Here is a 20,731-nt window from a genome sequence, read left to right as displayed (position 1 = left end):
TTCACTCTGCACTTGTGGTTTTCTTCCAGCCTATCTAAAAAGGTACTGACTGATTTTCCTTTTGGAGTTGACCGTCTGGTGCCTCTATGGAAGAGATCATTAAAGGCTCATTAAGGGCCTTGCAGGAGGCAAGAGTACATTGCCCCCACATGCTGCTAAGGGCAAGGAACCTCGCTGTAAGCGGGGTCCCTTCTTTTCGGCTCACAAGCGGCCCTTTCATCCGGTGGGCTCGCAGGAAAAGGGCTTGAGATCCACCTGTAACTGCAGGAGGCTCCAAGAGACCCTGGAATTGTAAGTCCAAAGTGGGCGCTTCTGGTTTCGCAGACAAGCCTTCCCCAGCCTGAGGGGACACACTCACCCGCGTTTGGGGTAGGGGAATGGCTTTGCCTATTTCCCGATCCGTGGACCTTGCTCATAAAGGACAAATGGGTCCACGAACTGATTCGGTTCGGTTACAGGATTGAATTTCGGTCCGTGCCTCCGGCAAGGTTCTTTCCTTCCAACTTATGCCTGTCTCCAGAGCGGCTACAGGGCCTTTATGGAGCAGTGCAGGACCTGTTTGCACAAAGAGTTATTGTGACGGTTCCAGAGTTGGAAAGTTTCCAGGGTTTTTTTCAAATCTGTTAACAGTTCCCAGGAAGGAAGGTAAGGTTTGTCCGATCTTGGATCTCAAGGCTCTGGACCGTTATGTGTGGGTTCAGAAATTTCGGCTGGAATCCATCCGCACAGTAGTAGCTTTCCTCCATCATCTGATGGCTTCCATCGATCTCAAGGACGCTTACCATCATATTCCAATATATGTCGGGCATCAGCGTTTTATTAGTTTTGCTGTGGGCAAGGGGAACTTTCAATTCGTGGCATTACCCTTTGGTCTCGCCTCAGCTCCTCGAGTGTTCACAAAGGTTTTGGCCCCAGTGTTAGTCTTTTTACGGCAGCAGGGAATCGCGGTACTGGGTTACCTGGATGATCTGCTTCTTTTTCAGAAATCGGCACTGTCTCTGTCCACAAAGCTGGAAGCGTAAGCCTGGGTGTTTCTTCCTCAAACAAAACTGCTGAAGCTACAGGAGGCTGTTTGGCTCCTGTTGTCCAACCATCCATCATCACTCAGGACTTGCATGCAAGTGCTGGGACTGATGGTCTCCACCTTTGAGGCAGTTCCATTTGCGCAGTTCCACACCAGACTTTTGCAAAGGGAGATTCTGATCAAATGGAACAAGGATCCGCTGTCATTGGACAATTTGATTCAGTTGAGTCGGGGTTCGAGGGAGTCTCTCCTACGGTGGCTCTGCTCCCCGGCCCTACGTCTGGGAAAATCTTTTCTTCCCCTGTATTGGACTGTGATCACAATGGATGCCAGTCTGTACAAGTGGGCCAAGTGGAGAGGTGTCTTGGGAGTGTGTTCGGCCCAAGGTGTCTGGACTCGTGAAAAGTCCAGGTTGCCGATCAACATCCTGGAAATTCGGGCGATCAGACTTAGTCTCAGTGGAAGGATTGTCTGCAGGGACGCTCTGTGCGGACACAATCAGACAATGCTACGGCTGCGGCATATGTCTATCATCCAGGGGGCACAAAGAGTGGCCGATCTCTTGAAGTGGGCAGAACAATTTGTTCCAGCCCTCTCTGCTGTGCACATTCTGGGGGTGGAGAATTGGCAAGTGGACTATCTCAGTCAGCAGATGTTCCATACGGGAGACTGGTTTCTTCACCCGGAGGTTTTCCATCCACTATCTTCGATGGGGGACCCCCGATGTGCACCTGCTGGCTTCCCATCTCAACAGGAAGGTGCAGAGATGCTAAATGAATGAATGGCCCATTTAATTACATGCACCACACCCTAGAATTGAATAGCAAAAAAGGCAATTTAGGTTTGGGTTTTTAAGGTGCTGTCACAAAATTTTCTTAATTTAAAATTCAAAAATTATTTATAGTTCAACATATAAAAAGTCATCATAAAATAGATTTTATGCAAATGTCAATAAACCAAACTTTTCTCGACATGTTTCGCTAGAAAATAATATCCAGGAGCTTTTGTCTGGATATTATTCACATTAGCTGACAATAAACAAATAATAATGTTATTTACCGTATATACTCGAGTATAAGCCGAGTTTTTCAGCACATTTTTTTGTGCTGAAAACGCCCCCCTCGGCTTATACTCGAGTCAAGGAAAAAAATGTCCTCTCTGACGGGTTTAAGGTTTAAAAATGGCGCCGCCCGTCGCATACATGTTACCGCGCACGCGCCGCCGCCTCTCGTATACTTTCGGCTATTCCCGGCGCCGCTCGGGAGAGGACTAGCCGAAAGTATACGAGCGGCGGCGGCGCGTGCGCAATGACATGTCGGCGCCGGGCGGCGCCATTTTTAAAATGAAGGCGCCTCTGGAACAGGTAAGTGAAACAGCTTCACTGCCTGCCATGGGCTGCGGGCACACTACGAGGGATGCAGTGCTGCGGGCATGGTCCACACGTACCATGTCCACAGCACTGCATCTCCTGTAGTATGCCCACAACCCCGGATCCTCTAGTACCATGCCAGTACCCTGCAATCTCCTGCACCATGCCAGTACCCTGCAATCTCCTGCACCATGCCAGTACCCTGCAATCTCCTGCACCATGCCAGTACCCTGCAATCTCCTGCACCATGCCAGTACCCTGCATTCTCCTGCACCATGCCAGTCACCCTGCATTCTCCTGCACCATGCCAGTCACCCTGCAATCTCCTGCACCATGCCAGTCACCCTGCATTCTCCTGCACAATGCCAGTACCCTGCATTCTCCTGCACCATGCCAGTCACCCTGCATTCTCCTGCACCATGCTAGTCACCCTGCATTCTCCTGCACCATGCCAGTCACCCTGCATTCTCCTGCACCATGCCAGTCACCCTGCATTCTCCTGCACCATGCCAGTACCCTGCATTCTCCTGCACCATGCCAGTACCCTGCATTCTCCTGCACCATGCCAGTACCCTGCATTCTCCTGCACCATGCCAGTCACCCTGCATTCTCCTGCACCATGCCCGCCGCCCTGCATTCTCACCCTAGGCTTATACTCGAGTCAATGATTTTTCCCATCTTTTTGTGGTAAAAGTAGGGGTCTCGGCTTATACTCGGGTCGGCTTATACTCGAGTATATACGGTATTTAAAAAAAAATACAAAGCAAAGCACAATTAAATCACAATTATGTCACACTTATAATTACCATAGCAAACCGTATGCTTAACATCTGCTGGATTTACCCACAGAACACTGCATTCTGCTCAGTCAACTGAATCTTCAAATTTACAGGGGAAAGCCCCCCTAAAAGACCATAAGAACCAAGAAAGGACAACTAGGTTTTGAATCAAATTGGTGCTTGTTTAGATGTATATCCATGTACCACAAGAGGCATTAGGAGTCAGATTCTAAACACCTGAGGGAACAAGATTAACAGCATTAGGCTCCTTTCACACACTCCGTCCGTTGGACGGAGTCCGTTTTTCTCAGCGGGGGATCGAGCCGCCAATCCCCCGCTGAGCAGCAGGACGACAGCTGTGTCTCCGCGCTGTGTGCGGAGACACAGCTGACAGTTCCCCATGCATCTCTATGGGGGAAATCGGATGGGAACGGACCGTCAGTCCGTTCTCACCCGATCCCATCCGATCTGATCTGCTGGACGGATGGAAAAGAGGGTTTCCATCCATCCAGATTTGACGGATCGGGTCGGATGTCAGCGGACATGTCTCCGCTGACATCCGATGCCCCATAGGAATGCATGGGGGGACCGTTCAGATCCGCCAAAAAAACGGACAGGCGGATCTGAACGGTCCGCCTGTGTAAAAGGGGCCTTAGACTAATCCAATTCCATTTTTTCTCTCTCTCAAACTTTTGTGCCTGATAATCCAATGATTCATTTATACATAAAAAGTACCTTAAATCGCTAATGCCCACTCAAATGGATGCAGACATGTTGGAAAGGTATCTTTCCCTCCTGTTAAGAAGGGCAGAGAAGCCCCTCCAAGCACCTGCAATGAGTCAATGCTACTTTAATCCCACAACCAAATTAAAATTGGGACTAGATCGTTTTCCTCACAAAAAAGTGTTTGTATCATCTTACCTAGATTGTCCTGTCCTTGGAACACAAGCGTTTCCCGCTGTGTTTGCAGCAGCATTAGCTCCGCATTATCTAACCCCTATTTATACCCCTCACCTACCACATCCATTAGGGCGCTTCTGGAGGTGCAGAAGCCGGTAATCGCCACTGCGTATGTGCAAGATGGCGGCGGGAAGAGACATCATTTGACGCCTAATGCCTCTTGTGGTACACTGATATCCATCTAAATAAGCACCAATTTGATTCAAAACCTAGTTGTCCTTTCTATGTTCTTATGGTCTTTTAGGGGGGGCTTTCCCCTGTAAATTTGAGTATGCAGTTGACTGAGCAGAATGCAGTGTTCTGTGGGTAAATCCAGCAGATGATAAGCATACGGTTTGCTATGGTAATTATAAGTGTGACAGAATTGTGATTTAATTGTGCTATGCTTTGTTTTTTTTTGTAACAAATAACATTATTATTTGTTTATTGTCGGCTAATGCGAATAATATCCAGACAAAATCTCCTGAAGAAGCTATGATTTTCTAGCTAACATGTCGAGAAAAGTTTGGCTTATTGACATTTGCATAAAATCTGTTTTATGATGACTTTTTATATGTTGATTTATAAATAAAAATTTTTGAATTTGAAACAATTGTGAAAAAATTTTTGTGACGGCACTTAAAAACCCAAACCTAAATTGCCTTTTTTGCTATAGGAAGGTGCAGAGGTTCGTGTCAAGGTGTCAGGATGCTCTGCTGGTCCCTTGGGGTCTATATCGTCTGATTTATGCCTTTCATCCAATACAACTTCTGTCCAGACTGCTACACAGGATCGAGGTAGAAGTAAATCCAGTCATTCTGGTGGCACCAGACTGGCCTCACCGGTCTTGGTACGCAGGCCTGGTAAGGCTGGTAGCAGACGTCCCTTGAAAACTTCCTCTCAGGAAAGATCTTCTGTCTAAGGGACCAATCTTCCATCCTGCTTTATGGTCGCTGGCTTTAACAGCGTGGCTATTGAAAGCTAGGTGCTGAAGGACAGAGGGCTGTCAAAGTCGGTGATTCCTACGCTGTTGAAGGCTAGTAAATCTGCATCCAGGAAGGTTTATTATAGCGTTTGGAAGGCGTATATTACTTGGTGTGAGTCTCGGGGGGGGGGGGGGGGGGTTATTCTCCCTGTTCCTTTTCTGTGTCTCGCCTGTTGGATTTTCTACAATTGGGTGTAGATCAACGTTTAGCTCTGGGCACCATCAAGGGCCAGATTTCCGCCTTGGCTATTTTTTCCAAAGGCTGTTGGCGGCGAAGTCCTTGGTTCACACTTTTGTGCAGGGAGTTTGCAATCTGGCTCCTCCGGTACGATCCTTGTTACCTCAGTGGGATCTCAATTCGGTTCTGTCGGTGTTTCAATGGCCTCCCTTTGAAAATATTCGGGAAATTCCTCTACTCACTCTGTTGCAGAACGTGGCTTTCTTAGTGGCTATTACTTTCGCACGTCGCGTGTTGGAATTAGTTGCGTTGTCCTGTCCGTCACCTTACTTAGTGATTCATAGAGACAAAATGGTGTTACGACCCTGTCAGGTGTTCCTTCCTAAGGTTGTGTCAGGGTTTCATTTGAATGAAGACATTGTGCTACCGTCCCTATGTCCCCTAAGCCTTAACATCCTAAGAAAATTGCCTTACATTCCTTAGATGTGGTACCGGCGATTCAGGTTTACCTGGAGGTGACTAAACCAATTAGGAAATCCGATTCTTTGTTGTGGATCAGGCAGACGGTGGTGCAATCCTACTCCATTAAGCGTTTGATTCCTCCTTTCCTTGTTCAAGCGCATTCTACGAGAGAGCTTAGTGCCTGTTAGGCCTTCCGTCATCAGACATCAGTGGTTCAGGTGTGCAAGGTGGCTACTTAGTCGTCTGTACACACATTCACAAAATGTTATAAGGTGGATGTACTTGCATTTTCGGATGCAGCGTTTGGCCGCAAAATTTTTGCAGGCTGTGGTCATGGAGGCTTCCGCTTCTTGAGGGTGAAATTTTTTTCTCGTGGTGAGCTCCAGTTGTTACCTGGTTGGCTATGTTTAGCCTTGTTGGGAATTCTGCATTTGTGTTTTTTCCCAGTCCTCATGTTGACACTGCTTTGGGACATCCCAATGGTATGAAGAATTTAAGCTGTGTCTGTCAGTGAATGAAAGAGAAAACTGGATTTTTGTCTTATTGTAAAATCCATATATCTGTGGTTCACTGACAAGACACAGCACCCGCCCCTATTTTGGGGTTATTTGTTCTTCTGACACTGCTTGTTACAAACTGGAAGTGATGGTATATCCTCTGGGACTGCCCCAGGGGCGTAACCAAAAAGGTTTCCGCCTAGTCCTACTCCTCAAGAGTGACGGTATAATTCCCAATGGTCTGAAGAATTGAAGCTGTGTCTGTCAGTGAACCTCAGAGAAAAGGATTTTACAGTAAGACGAAAATCCAGTTTTTAAAAAAATTGTACATGCAGTGTTCAAGATATTTCCCTGTAATGAGCAGTATAATTAACCATTTTAGTGAGGTATTATCTTAACCACTTCCAGACCTCCTGCCCGCAATGTACTGTGGACAGCGGCCCGTAAAGGCACAGCAGCGTATTGGTACGTTGCTGCCTGTTTCCGGGTTTTTGCATGTCCTAGCGGGGCCACAGTCGGCAATAAAACACCTTTCCTACTTAAGCCAAAACATCCTTTATTTTTAAAATGTTAGTTTTCAGAGACAATCCGATCAGGAACGTTATTACATTTTGAAATTTGCCTCAATATTTGTTAGCAAATCTGACAGATCTGCAGAGTTCAGAAATCCAGGCAATCATGACTCCTTTTTTGAATGTTTCTCCACTGATTAGATAAATATGCATGTATATATTCAGGTGAATACAGAAATGTGCCTAGTTATTGAAACAGTCTGTTTATCACTATCCTAAAAGTATAGCTATTGTCAAAACGTTTTTTAATTTGACAGAATAGGGATGGGTTAAACCTCTGTTAGGTTTTGATTGCAGTCTTTGGGTAAGGTTTCTTCTAATTTCCTGTGCAGTCACTAGAGCAGGAAGTGAGAATATGTCTGACAGGTACAAAGTAAACCTCTATAGCGCTTATTTTAGTAGCGTGTGAAAGAGTTGGGTCTTTTTATTTTTTTGGCTTATCAGATGTTCTAACTTTCCCCACTCTCTGTGGAAATAATAGTGTGTTGATATAATTATGACTCGTCTGTTTTCATTTTAGGAGTCACCCAGCAACAAATTACTTTACGCAAAAGAAATCTCAACATACAAGAAAATGGTGGAAGAGTAAGTTATTGAATAATATTTTCCCTTTAGGCATATTCTGGGCTGTGCAACCTGTATTGCTTTTTTTTTTATTTTGTTTGAAACTACACAGTTCAGAATAATAACCTGTAGATTGTATTTATAAAAACTAAAGCTTTAAGCAGGTCATAGATAATACAATTTTCTTTCCTTCTACCACTGGACCACAGTCAGTAATGGGGGGAATGTTTCCCGCTGCGCTATTGTATTCTGCCAGTGGTGGGTTGCAGGGAGCCTTCCCGGCCGACAGAATTCAATAGTTACTGCTAGCAACTATAGCTGCTGGCAGTAACCGTATGTAGAAAAATTTGACAGACTGGTTGTACCAAAGTCAGTCGATGGATCGAGTTTGGTACAATCAGCATGCCCATACATGGTTAAAAATTCATCTGGTCCCTGCTAAACCGGTCGAATATCGATCCATGTATGGCTAGCTTTAGAACTGTGTGGAGCTGATGCAACTAATCGATTATATGATGAGCCAAGTTGGCTTGGTGAATGTAGCATGAATGGTTGAACATCCCAGACATTTAGGCTCCATGTACACGGGACGCTGGAAATGGCCGTTTAGGAGCAGTTGGGCATTTTTTTCAGAAGCCCCTGAACGCAGCTCCATGTTATCTTATCTGTCCATGTACACATGGTCGTTTACAGTCATTTGCAGGCAGTTGCGTTTAGGGACTTTTTTTAGAATGCAATTATTTGCGTTCGAACGTCTGTTTCCCGGCGTTTCAAACGCAGAAACGCGGCCGAACGTGACTAAATGTGACTGAACGTGATGAACCTACGTTCAGCCACGTTATAAGTTTTTTTTTCTTTCCTTCAAAATCAATGGTTCCCTATGGGAGCCTATTGATTTGAATGGAAGTCGCACCGCAAGTCGGATCCGACTTGCGGCGCGACCTGCACTGTGAGAATCTTGAGGGGGAACTCCACGCCAAAAATGGGAAAAAAAACTGCTTGGGGGTCCTCCCCAGGTTCCAAACCAGGCCCTTCGGGTCCGGTATGGAATTTGAGGGTAGCCCCACGCCGGAAAAGCGGCGTGGGGTCCCCCCAAAATCCATACCAGACCCTTATCCGAGCATGCAGCCCGGCAGGCCAGGAAAGGGGAGGGGACGAGCAAGCGGCCCCACCCCCCCCCCTGGACCACACCAGGCCACATGCCCTCAACATGGGGGGGTGTTGGTGCTTTGGGGCAGGGGGAGCTCTGCACCCCCCACCTCAAAGCACCTTGCCCCCATGTTGATGAGGACAAGGGCCTTATCCCCACAACCCTGGCCGGTGGTTGTGGGGGTCTGCGGGCAGGGGGCTCATAGGAATCTGGATGCCGGGATGCAGGATGCCGGACCCCCTCCCTATGTGAATGGGTATGGGGTACACGCCCCTAATGGCTATATAATAAGCTGCAGAGACCGGAATAATCACCGGAGACGTCGTCGTCGGAGGACCGGAGGAAGAAGAAGAGCCGACGGCAAAAGAGCAGAAGACCGGAGAGGAGAAGAAAAGAAGAGCGGACAGCAGAAGAGCGGACAGCAAAAGAGCAGAAGACCCCGGAGAGAAGACAAGAAGAGCGGACAGCAAAAGAGCAGAAGACCCCGGAGAGAAGACAAGAAGAGCGGACAGCAAAAGAGCAGAAGACCGGAGAGGAGAAGACCAGAAGAGCCGGATGAAGATTTTTAATACGTTTTCTAAAACGTCTCCTGTCGTTATTTCCATACACTGCCTTTTATGTGGTGAATGAGTAGGGGTACAGTGTACCCCATACCCATTCACATAGGGAGGGGGTCCGGGATCTGGGGGGCTTCCAGATTCCAATGAGCCCCCTGCCCGCAGACCCCCACAACCACCGGACAGGGTTGTGGGGATGAGGCCCTTGTCCTCATCAACATGGGGGCAAGGTGCTTTAAGGTGGGGGGTGCTTGTTGAGGGCATGTGGCCTGGTGTGGTCCAGGGGGGGTGGGGCCGCTTGCTCGTCCCCTCCCCTTTCCTGGCCTGCATGCTCGGATAAGGGTCAGGTATGGATTTTGGGGGGACCCCACGCCGTTTTTTTTGGCGTGGGGCTACCCTCAAATTCCATACCGGACCCGAAGGGCCTGGTTTGGAACCTGGGGGGGACCCCCACGCAGTTTTTTTTCCCATTTTTGGCGTGGAGTTCCCCCTCAAGATTCTCTCAGTGCAGGTCGCGCCGCAAGTCGGACCCGACTTGCAGTGCGACTTCCATTCAAATCAATAGGCTCCCATAGGGAACCATTGATTTTGAATGGAGGCAGAAAAACACTGCTAAAAGCAACGTGGCCAAACGTGCAATAACGCAAATGGAAAAAGCTACTGAAAGCACGTTTAACAGCAGCTTTTTCCCGGCGTCAGAAATAGCTTTGCAGGACGTTTTTTCTAACGTCCCGTGTACATGGAGCCTTAGCAGGGCTAATTATATTTTGTCTGTTTACTTTGAACTCACTGACCTCATTCGGTGTTGCAGAAGTGAGAGTGGCAAGGAAAGTTAGTTGCTTTTCAAGACACCTTGAATGCAGTGTTTACATATATTAATAGACCTTTTTTTTTTCAGCTATTATAAAGGAATCCGTCAGATGGTACAAGTCAGTGACCAGGACATGAACACACACTTAGCAGAAATTTCAAGGGTATGTTCAACGAAACCTAACTACCGTATTTATCGGCGTATAACACGCACATTTTTCCCTGAAAAAATAGTGCAAACAATGGGTGCGTGTTATACACCGATATTTTTTTTTTTTTAGCAACGGGGGGGGGGCGGGGATCGGCGGTCCAGAGGAGTGGTGTCAGGCTGGCCGCCCCGCCTCTCCTGGCCCTGGGACTGCCCTGCTAGCGTACTCTGCAGTTGAGAGGGGATCGGCGCCGGACCCTTTTTGTGGATCCTTCCTACATTGTGTTACTGTCATGTCGGGACGCTGCCTCGAAATGCCTTGCTCGTTTCCTTCTTTCTGGCTGCTCTCCTCCTCCCGCTCCTCCTCCTCTGAGTGATCGGCCATTCAACGTCAGAGGAGAGCGGTCACATGATCGGATTTGAGAGAACGGCGCTGACAAGGTATTTGGAGGCATCAGTTTGCTATGGCACTGACACAATGTGGGAGGCGTCTGTGAAGGGGGGCTTGCTGTGATTTTTTATTTTACTTTGGAGTTTTCTGGCAGGGCTACAGGAGGGGGGGTCTCCTGGTAATTCATGGGGGCTGTGCAGTGTAAAGGGGTCGGTTACTGTACAACCCAATTCATCTACAACACACCTCAAATCCCTCCCAAGTCCCACAACTACAATACATGTAGGAGCTCAGCTGGGAAGTACTGGGGTGTAGAGGTACTAGGATGGAGACAGTGGAATGTATGACTCTTGACACCACCTCCAGATTCAAAGCTGCTGTTTCCTACTGTGCATGGGGGAACTGTGTAATGTAAAGGGGGGCTGTATAATGAAAGGGGCTGTGTACTGTTATTTTTATTTGTTTAAAATGTTTCTATCCTGAAACTTCCTTCTTAAAATGAAAGTGCGTGTTATACGCTGGTGCGTGTTATACGCCGATAAATACAGTAAATAGATTACTCATCGTTTGCAAGAAACATGCATGTGTGCTGTTCTGCACAGTAAATAGCATGCAATGTCAAGCTGCTGCTGCCAAAGCCGGCAGAATATTAGCATGCATAAGGAAGGGGATGTATTCCAGAGATAAAACTATAATCCTACCACTTTATAAAACTCTGGTCCGACCGCATCTGGAGTATTCTGTCCAGTTTTGGTTGCCAGTCCTCAGAAGGGATGTGTTGGAGCTGGAAAGAGTCCAGAGAAGGGCAACTAAACTGATTAGGGGATTGGAGGACCTTGATTTATTCTCCCTGGAGAGGAGACGCTTGAGAGGGGACATGATAGCGATTTACAAATACCTCAACGGTGATCCCAACATAGAAAAACAACTATTTAGTCGTAAGGAATGCATCAGGACACGAGACCATACAATGCGATTAGAGGAGAAGCGTTTTAACCTCAGGCTACACAGTGGGTTCTTTACAGTAAGATCTACAAGACTGTGGAATTCTCTACCACAAATGGTAGTAACTGCGGGGAGTATGGCTGTGTTTAAAAGACTCTTGGATGTACACCTCAAGGATCAAAACATGCAGGGGTATGGGAAATGATTACGGCCACACACACCTACACAGGTTGAACTGGATGGACTATTGTCTTTTTTCAACCTCACCTTCTATGTAACTATGTAAATGGTACAAAATTACTTTGTTTTGTTTAAGGCTTCTTGCACATGGTTACCTGAGCGTATGCATAGTAAAATCCAGCGTATTTCTCCCACCATGAAAGCTTAGGTGCTGCATACAGCCACCTATAGACATGAATGACTGTTCACGGCTGTACTTATGTGCGCACATAAAGATGAGTAGAGTGCACAGGCATTGGGAAAGTGTTTTTTTTTTTTTTTTTTTTTTTTGTGCATATGTCCCTACACTTAACTCGTATTTACATGTACTTGCATATACCCAAGTCAGCTGCACATAGCCATTCATGTCTGTGGGTGGCTGTATGCGGCAGCTGGACTTTTCAAACGGGATTTACATCGCATAGGCTCAGGTGCCCATGTGCAAAAAGGCCTAAACCAAGCTGTTTTTGGAATTTAGTGACCTTGCAACCTAATCCAAAACAGCATACAAGAATTTTTCACAACCTAATTATTGATTTTAGTTTGTTTGCTGTATGTGTGCAGTAACTGCTATTTTTATTTTGATTTTTAATCTGCAGGCACATACAGAATCACTAAACACGCTCGTAGCACTACATCAGCTGTATCAGTATACAAAGAAATATTATGATGAGGTAAGTGACTGTCAAGCAAACTTGATGCATAAATGAATGTGTGCATTTTATTCAGCTGAACTCTATCCATTTAAGTTACAGTGGAGAGAGATGGAACTCTGTCAGGTTGCTATTGCTATCTACTCCCCAATGTGTAGGTCTTCCTTCACATCCTGTTCTAGTTGGCACATTGAATAGGAAGTGAGGTAAAATAGGACAGGCGCAAGTGACATATTCAAGCCTCACTGCTGCATCCTAGGATAGTCGGGCTCAAAATCTTACAACAATGCACTCCAGCCCATGCAGGGGCAAATTCTTACTAGAGCCCATGCAGGGGCAAATTCTTACAGGTATTTCTCTGTCGCTCATTGACAGACGCAGTCCTCTTGATTAATATCAATTGGGTTATACTGCCCTCTACAGGAGTAGGACACTAGGCAGAAAAAAACGTTCTGGCCACACCCTGGGGGCAGTCCAAGGGGGTACATCTTCTCTCTCCCTGCTACAGGATGTTAGTTTTTTTCTGTCTAGTCAGGAGTAAGGACCGAAGTTCCTTGCTGGGATCTTTGGTCCTGGCAAGATTTTTTAGATAAATCTTTTTTAGTTTGCTTTTTTCTCCAGTTGATCCTGTGAGATCTTCAAGCAATTATGCCGGATCTGGGCGACGGGCTGGATGTTGAGGTCCAGTGGTCACCCCAGCCGGCCTACAAGCGCGTGCAGGCTCCAGCTCCGCGCTGGGTCAGCCGCGACACATTCAAGCAATTATGCTGGAGCTGGGCGATGGGCTGGATGTGAGGTCCAGTGATCACCCCAGCCGGCCTACAAGCGCGTGCAGGCTCCAGCTCCGCGCTGGGTCGGCCGCGACACATTCAAGCAATTATGCTGGAGCTGGGCGAGTGGGATGCTGAGATCCAGTGATCACCCCAGCCGGCTTACGAACGCGTGCAGACCCTAGCTCCGCGCTGGGTCGGCCGCGACATAGTCCCTCTGGACAGGGACTGGCCCTGCGAGTTAAACGTCTCGTCAGGTCGCCTACGAACAAATCTGAAATTGGAGTAGTGGCGTCCGGGTTGGCCGACAGCCCCCCACTGCGGTGGAGAGGGGTTCTGTCAGGAGTTGGTGCCCGCCTGTTACGGTATGGTGAGTAGAAGGTCCCCCCCTCTCCCTCTGTCGGAGGGACGCGGGCCCCCTCCGTGGGATAATCGGACCCTCATAATCCCGGGTTCCCCTCTATCCTGTAACATACTCCTCCTATCTTCCCCACCTATTAGGGGTTGGCAAGTAAGGCTTGTCCTGTAAAGATATACAATTGGTCACTGAGCTCCAGGCTTGGTTAGAGACTTACTATCCCAATCCATGACTAAGAGGTAAAGGATGGAGTATGATGCCGTGGGCATTACTAGTGAACGGTCATTCAGATTGTCAAACACTTACCGCTTAAATCGCTAAGGTTGGTCAGGGATGGAGGATGGCCAGTAAAACAATCAGGCAGATTGTCGGACACCTACCGTGTGATCGGTCGTTTGCAGCGCACGGAACACCATCCTTTCAAAGCCATAAAACTGGGGTTGTCAGGGATGGAGATGGCGCCGCAGGCATTCCCACTAAGAACATTGTCCGACACCTACCGTTGATCGGTCGGTTGCAGCCCGGAACACCATCCTTTTGAGTCGATCGGTCGGCTGTAGCATGGAAGCGGTCCAGTATGGGACCGCGGGCATCGCACTGACACCGGCAGAGGCTGCAAACATGCGGAGCGCCATTTTTTCGTGGGCCACGCAGGGCCGCCATTTTGGCGTAGCCTAGATGTCCCCGCTATGGCGGCGGCCATCTTGGATACACCCAGCCTCGTGGAGCAGCGGTGGGAGTGCCAGAAGGGGCGGGGCCGCTTCCTTTACCCAGATAGATCAATCCACAAGACTTCCTGTCCTGTAAAGACAGCGCTGAGAGTAGTCCGGTAGGAACTTCTGTGCATCAGGTGGTAAGCCTTGGGGGTATCTCTTCTCTCGCTGTGGGGGCTCCAAAGCAAGTGGTCACTGAGGGGCGCCATTGCGCTGAGGGATTACTTTAAAGAGAAAAAGTTTTTTCTTTAATTTCAAATGTTGTCATTTGTTTGCTGACAGGTGCCTGGTTTTGCCATGGACCCTGCGACACATGTATCCCCACCTGATCCCCTCGAGGTGACCACAGGACCCTCCAACTCTCCACTCACTATAGATGCATTATCAGCGGTCCTGGAGTCTTTTGTATCCCGGGTGGAGGTGGCCTGTCAGGGACGGGGGGCGAAGAAACTACCCCCGCCTACCCCTATTTCATCTGACATATCAGATACAGATTCTGAGCCTGTCGCTGCGGCTGCAGGTCCCTCTTCGGGGGCTTGTGTCTCGGGTACCGTCTCCTCAGATAGTGAGGAGGACGTTTCTGCCTCCGCCATAGCACTAGAAGAAGCATTGGTGGATGCACTAATTGTGTCTGTCCGGGAAACCTTAAGACTTGAGGTTACACCGGCAGAGGTAGCTGATACTGAAATTCCTTTTGGTACTCTCAAACCTACCAAGATGGCGAAGGTGTTTCCCTTGCCCAAATGTTTTGGTAATATAATTAAAGAGGAATGGGGTCGTCCAAAACGAACCCCTGGTATTTCCAAACGGATTGCTAGGCGCTATCCGTTTGAGGAATCCCTCCTTAAAAAATGGACGGTACCACCATTGGTGGATTCACCGATTTCCAGACTAAATAAAGCTACTGTTATTCTGTTGGTGGACGCACCGTCCTTTAAGGATCCGGTGGATCGTAAGGTGGAAGCGCTATCCCACTCCATTTTTTCCCTGATAGGGTCAGCCTTTAGGCCAGTGATTGCCGTTGGTCTGGTCTCACAAACATTGACAGAATGGGCCAAGTTGTTATGCCGTGACCTAGAGGGGAGAAGTATCCCCCGGCAGTATCGGACTTGCTGGAACAGATGATACAAGGGCTACAGTTTGTCTGTGACGCCGCTCTGGACGCCACTCCATTGTTGGGGCGTGCATCGATTTCAGCAGTGGTCCTCAGGCGTGTGTTGTGGTTAAAGTGCTGGTCGGCGGATCAAGGTTCCAAAAAAGCTTTGGCTAATCTCCCCTTTCAAGGGAATCGCCTGTTTGGGGCCACCTTGGATGAGATTATCAAGGATCTCACTGGGGGCAAGAGCACTTTTATGCCACAGAATACTAAGGGTAAAGGACCTCGTCATAGACGGGGGCCTTCCTTTTCCGCTCATAAGAAATTTTTTCGTCCCGCTGGGGCGGGCGATAAGTCAAAGCCCCTCCAGGAGGTTTCAAGGGACGCTGGTCGGGTAAACAAAAGTCCGGCTCTTCCAGAGCTGAGGATAAGACCACTAAAGCCTGAAGGTGCGCCCCCACCCATATCTGGGGTGGGGGGACGTCTTCACCGGTTTCCGGATCCATGGCTTTCTAGAATCCCGGACAAATGGGTTCGCGAAGTCATACGATCGGGATACAAGATCGAGTTTCGATCACTTCCACCGGTGCGATTCTTCCCTTCCAATATTCGACTATCCCCGGATCGCTTAAAAGCTTTGCGGGGGGCAGTAACGGATTTGATGCAACAAGTAGTGGTGGTCCACGTTCCTTGGACAGAACGTTTTCTTCATCCAGAGGTATTCCACCAACTGTGCCTTCGTTGGGGCACCCCGGATGTGGATCTGTTGGCATCTCGGCTCAACAGGAAGGTGCGGAGGTTTGTAGCTCGCTCCCGCGATCCTCTAGCAGACGACACAGACGCGCTGGTCGCCCCGTGGGGGCAGTTTTAGCTACTGTATGCCTTCCCTCCTCTCAAGTTGCTGCCGAAACTTCTTCGCAGGATAGAGGTGGAGGGAATTCCAGTCATCCTGGTAGCTCCGGACTGGCCTCGTCGGGCCTGGTACGCCGACCTGGTCAGGCTGGTCGCAGACGTTCCTTGGCGACTTCCTCTCAGGGAGGATCTGCTGTCTTAGGGACCGATCTTCCATCCTGCTTTACGATCACTGGCTTTAACGGCCTGGCTATTGAGACCTAGGTACTGAAGGACAAAGGGTTGTCAGCTTCAGTTATTCCTACTCTAATTAAAGCAAGGAAAACGACTTCCAGAAAATTCTATCATCACACATGGAAGTCTTGTAATGCGTGGTGTGAATCCCTTGGTTTCCCTCCACGTTCTTACTCGGTGGCCCGAATATTGGCTTTTCTGCAAAAGGGGGTTGAGCAGAAACTGTCCTTGAGCATCATCAAGGGTCAGGTTTCAGCGTTAGCAATCTTCTTTCAGAGGCCTCTGGCTACTCATTCCTTGGTGCGGAGTTTCATCCAGGGGGTGCGGCACCTGGCTCCGCCGGTGCGCGCACCCTTGCCGCCCTGGGATCTTAATTTGGTGCTGTCGGTTCTTCAGAAACCTCCCTTTGAAGATATCAGGGAGATTCCCTTGCTTACTTTATCCCAGAAGGTGGCCTTCTTGGTGGCTATCACTTCTGCACGCAGGGTGTCAGAACTGGCCGCATTATCCTGTCGTTCCCCATATCTGGTGGTTCATAGGGATAAGGTGGTTCTTCGTCCGAATCCATCCTTCCTTCCTAGGGTGGTTTCAGAGTTTCATTTGAATGAGGACATTGTATTGCCTTCCCTGTGTCCTGAGCCCACTCATCCTCGGGAATTCGCGTTGCATTCCTTGGATGTGGTTCGGGCGATCAGGGTATACTTGAATACTACGGACTCGTTTCGTAAGACGGATTCACTTTTTGTGATCACGGATGGCTCTGAAAAGGGGTTGCCTGCATCTGCCGCGACTATCTCCAGATGGATCAGACAGACGGTGGTACAGGCTTATTCTATTAAGGGTCGGGAGCCTCCGTTCCCTGTTAAGGCGCACTCCACTCGGGCGCTAAGTGCTTCCTGGGCCTTCCACCATCAGGCGTCAGTGCTTCAGGTTTGCAAAGCGGCTACATGGTCGTCGGTACATACCTTTGCAAAATTCTATAAAGTTGATTTGATGGCATCGGCGGATGCCTCTTTTGGCCGCAAGGTTCTGCGGGCCGCTGTTTGAGGAAGACCGGTGGTCTACCTTGAGGGTTTTTTTCTGTTGGGTTTTCAGTTGAGTCTCATCCTTTTGTCTGATGAGCCTTTAAAACTTCTGGTTGGCACCGGTTGGGCCTTCTGGATTGGATTTTGATTTCCATTATCCCACCCCTCATTTGTGGCACTGCTTTGGGACGTCCCAATTGATATTAATCAAGAGGACTGCGTCTGTCAATGAGCGACAGAGGAAATTGGATTTTTGTAAGAACTTACCGTAAAATCCTTTTCTCTTAAGCTCATTGACAGACGCAGTACCCGCCCCTCTATTTTTGAGTTGGGTTAAATTCTCTGACACTGCTTTGTGACATAACTAACATCCTGTAGCAGGGAGAGAGATGATGTACCCCCTGGGACTGCCCCCAGGGTGTGGCCAGAACGTTTTTTTTCTGCCTAGTGTCCTACTCCTGTAGAGGGCAGTATAACCCAATTGATATTAATCAAGAGGACTGCGTTTGTCAATGAGCTTAAGAGAAAAGGATTTTACGGTAAGTTCTTACAAAAATCCAATTATTTTCCTACAAGTGGGGCCAATCCTTCATTCTTTTACAGAGAACAGTGAAGGTCTAAAGTATTGCACATGTGCCACTGTGTATTCTATGCAGAGATTGCTAGTGGTCCTGACTTATACAAAGATGGATGCACACCTTCCTACCCATTTTCATGGACGTAAATGTCAGGGTAGCAGCTCCCCATTTGTGTACTGTAAAATTATATAATGTCATCGCACCTATGTGTAACAATACAGTACCTTAAGTTTGCTAGTGTATAGCATGAGGCCCTATCAACATCGTTATTCACTGAGACTTCCTCCCACTTATTTCCTAAAAATGACTTTCTTTGGTTTTCTAGATTATAAACGCTCTAGAAGAGGATCCATCAGCACAGCGCATGCAGTTAGCAATCCGGCTACAACAGATCGCAGCAGCCCTAGAAAATAAAGTCACCGACTTATGATTGGGAATATTCAGACAAGCAAAAAAGATGTTGACAGTTTTTCTTCCTAAGGAATAGAGTGTTATATTTTTAAAATGTCATTTTTGCATTTTTTTAATTAGACCTTTTTTGTCTTGCACAACATACAGAGGAAAATGTTTTTAATGTAAATTATGCCTCAAATGAAACCTGTGTTATATGTGGGGAGGGACATTTTTATAGCTCATGTAATTATACAATGCTGTCAACAACGTTGACATTTTAAAATTCATTATGCAAACATAACTAAATTTGTAGCGTCATTTCAAGTAAAGCAATATGTGGAATAAGCAATCATTTCACTGCATAAGGATATTTCGTCTCCTAGGTGCCCCCATGCTTTCTGTTTCAGTAACTGGACAAGTTCTGTGAACGTCTCATAGACTTTTTCATTGTCCACAAAGTGCCACAAGGGATATTGCAGTGCACTGCATTGCTGCCCAGCTTTTAAAGAGTTCTGAAAGCTGCCAATGGATGTGAAGCTAAAGGAAGCACAATTGAATCCACTTTTTTATTGTTATGAAAATTATTTTATAGAAATATACATTCTAATGTGCCTTACATGTACCAGTTAAGAGACTGAAGATACATGATTTTGTTAAAAAAAGAATATAGATTTATTTATCACTGATTTTTTTTTTTTTTTTTTTCTTGTGACCAAATGTAATTATTTGTGTGTCAATGAAGTACAAGTTGACATGATTATGTAAAGATTTAATATGTTTATCTTGTATTAAAATGTTACCAAATGTTTCATCGGATTCTGGTAGCATAGTCAAACAAAAGCACCTTTAATATTGTATTTGTACATTAGGAATGTATACTGCAATATGTGATCTTAGACCACAGCCCACACCTGATTGTACACATCAGTACTCCAATAAAGAGTCTCACATCTCATAATCTTAATGGAACATGTTATACTCTGTGCGTCTGAAATCGGTTGCTCTAACCCACATATGTTAAACACAAGGCCCGCTAGGCCATATCCTGTGGCTCTCGCACCTCTCCTGCAGCTGCAGCACCCCCCTCATCTTCGCCCCCACATTGTCTCAGCAGTCGGCAGCAGAGAGGAGGACAGACCTTCTACTCATCCTGCGCTTCTTCCTGCAGCCACAGCACTCCCTTATTTCCACCTCCCCTGGTCTCGGCATTAAGCAAACTCTAGCAGCTGACTCCAGACCTCCTCTGGTCCTCCTCCAGACCCTGCACTTTCTGCTTCCAAGCTCTACCCCCAGCTTCTTCCCTGCAGCAGCACAAGGTAAGGGGGTGCACTGTGATGTAAGGGAGGGTGGGGGACTCTTGACTGCTGATGTGGCCTGCAATGAGAGTTTGACAGCCCTACTCTGACGTAAACCTGCTCTGAACAAAAATCCTAAAGAAAAGAAACATAAAGCCCTAGACAGTATTGGCTGTACACATTGCCAATCCATGGAACTTGAAGGTTCTTTTTTTTAAATTTGACCATTTTTATTGGGTCATATTTTTTACAAATACAGACCAATTAAACCATAAAAAAATAATACATACATCAGGATAAACAACAAGAAAAGAGAAAAAAAAAAAAACCCAACACCCCCCCCCCCCCCCCGAAGTGTAAAAAAAAAAATTATTCATCATTGTGAATCCAAACTCAGCATATCACACTTGTGGCAAATCCAAGCACAAAAAAAAAAAAAAAAACCCTACTAAAGAATAATCTAAACAAACGTGCACGTGTTCAAATAATCCCCCCATAGAAGGGGGTAATAAGTGAATTGAGAAGACCCTTCCTTGGGATTTAGTGCAAAATGTGTCTTTCCCCCTAATGGGAATATCGTGTATTTAGAGGCATAGCCAGACCTTGTAAGACCCCCTAGGATCTTACATAAAGAAAAAAAAAAACAACCCCCCTTGAAAAATTGACAACATAAAAGGGTAAGGGTCGGGAGGGGAGGAGGGCACATGCCCATGCAACGCAAAATCTACACCTCAATAGAATTGGAGTACACCTCTGACCCAGTGAAAGATACCCACAGCAGCCACCGAGCTCTAGTCACCTCCTCTGAATTTTTTAACACCGATGTCAGTTCCTCCATCTTATGAATCTCTTTAACTTTATCGAACCACGTTTTCAGAGAGGGAGTCTGAGTTTGTCTCCATAGAATAGGTATGCATGCCTTCGCAGCATTTAAGAGTCTAAGTGTCAGAGATTTTATATATTTTTTTGATGATCCCTTTGTAAGATGCAGAAGACATAGAGCGGGATCATCCTGTATCTCTACCTCTGTCAACTGTTTAATTATTACAGCGATTTTCATCCAAAATACCAGGGGACATGACCAGAAGATATGGACCATAGTCCCTACTTCCGATCCACAACGCCAACAACTGTCCGTGTATTTCTCATCCATTTTATGTAGCACCTCAGGGACT

The 20,731-nt window shown here is 47.2% G+C and overlaps 1 protein-coding gene across 1 annotated transcript in view; it reads left to right on the top strand.

The window, feature by feature from the left end:
• Positions 1-19,211, top strand: part of PLXNB2 (plexin B2) — a 560,635-nt gene extending 541,424 nt beyond the window's left edge. The window contains exons 34-37 of the mRNA XM_082254716.1: positions 7,326-7,390; positions 9,975-10,050; positions 12,189-12,263; positions 18,194-19,211. Of these exons, the coding sequence (XP_082110842.1) occupies positions 7,326-7,390; positions 9,975-10,050; positions 12,189-12,263; positions 18,194-18,298 (321 nt within the window). The 3' untranslated portion in view covers positions 18,299-19,211. The remainder of the gene's footprint in view (positions 1-7,325; positions 7,391-9,974; positions 10,051-12,188; positions 12,264-18,193) is intronic.
• Positions 19,212-20,731: the final 1,520 nt, after the last annotated feature.

This window comes from Pelophylax lessonae (genome assembly GCF_965119305.1).
Source record: "Pelophylax lessonae genome assembly, chromosome: 4".
In the NCBI taxonomy this organism is placed as follows: domain Eukaryota; kingdom Metazoa; phylum Chordata; class Amphibia; order Anura; family Ranidae; genus Pelophylax; species Pelophylax lessonae.
The sequence above is the reverse complement of the archived record's forward strand: the minus strand, read 5'-3'. Positions and strand labels throughout refer to the sequence as shown.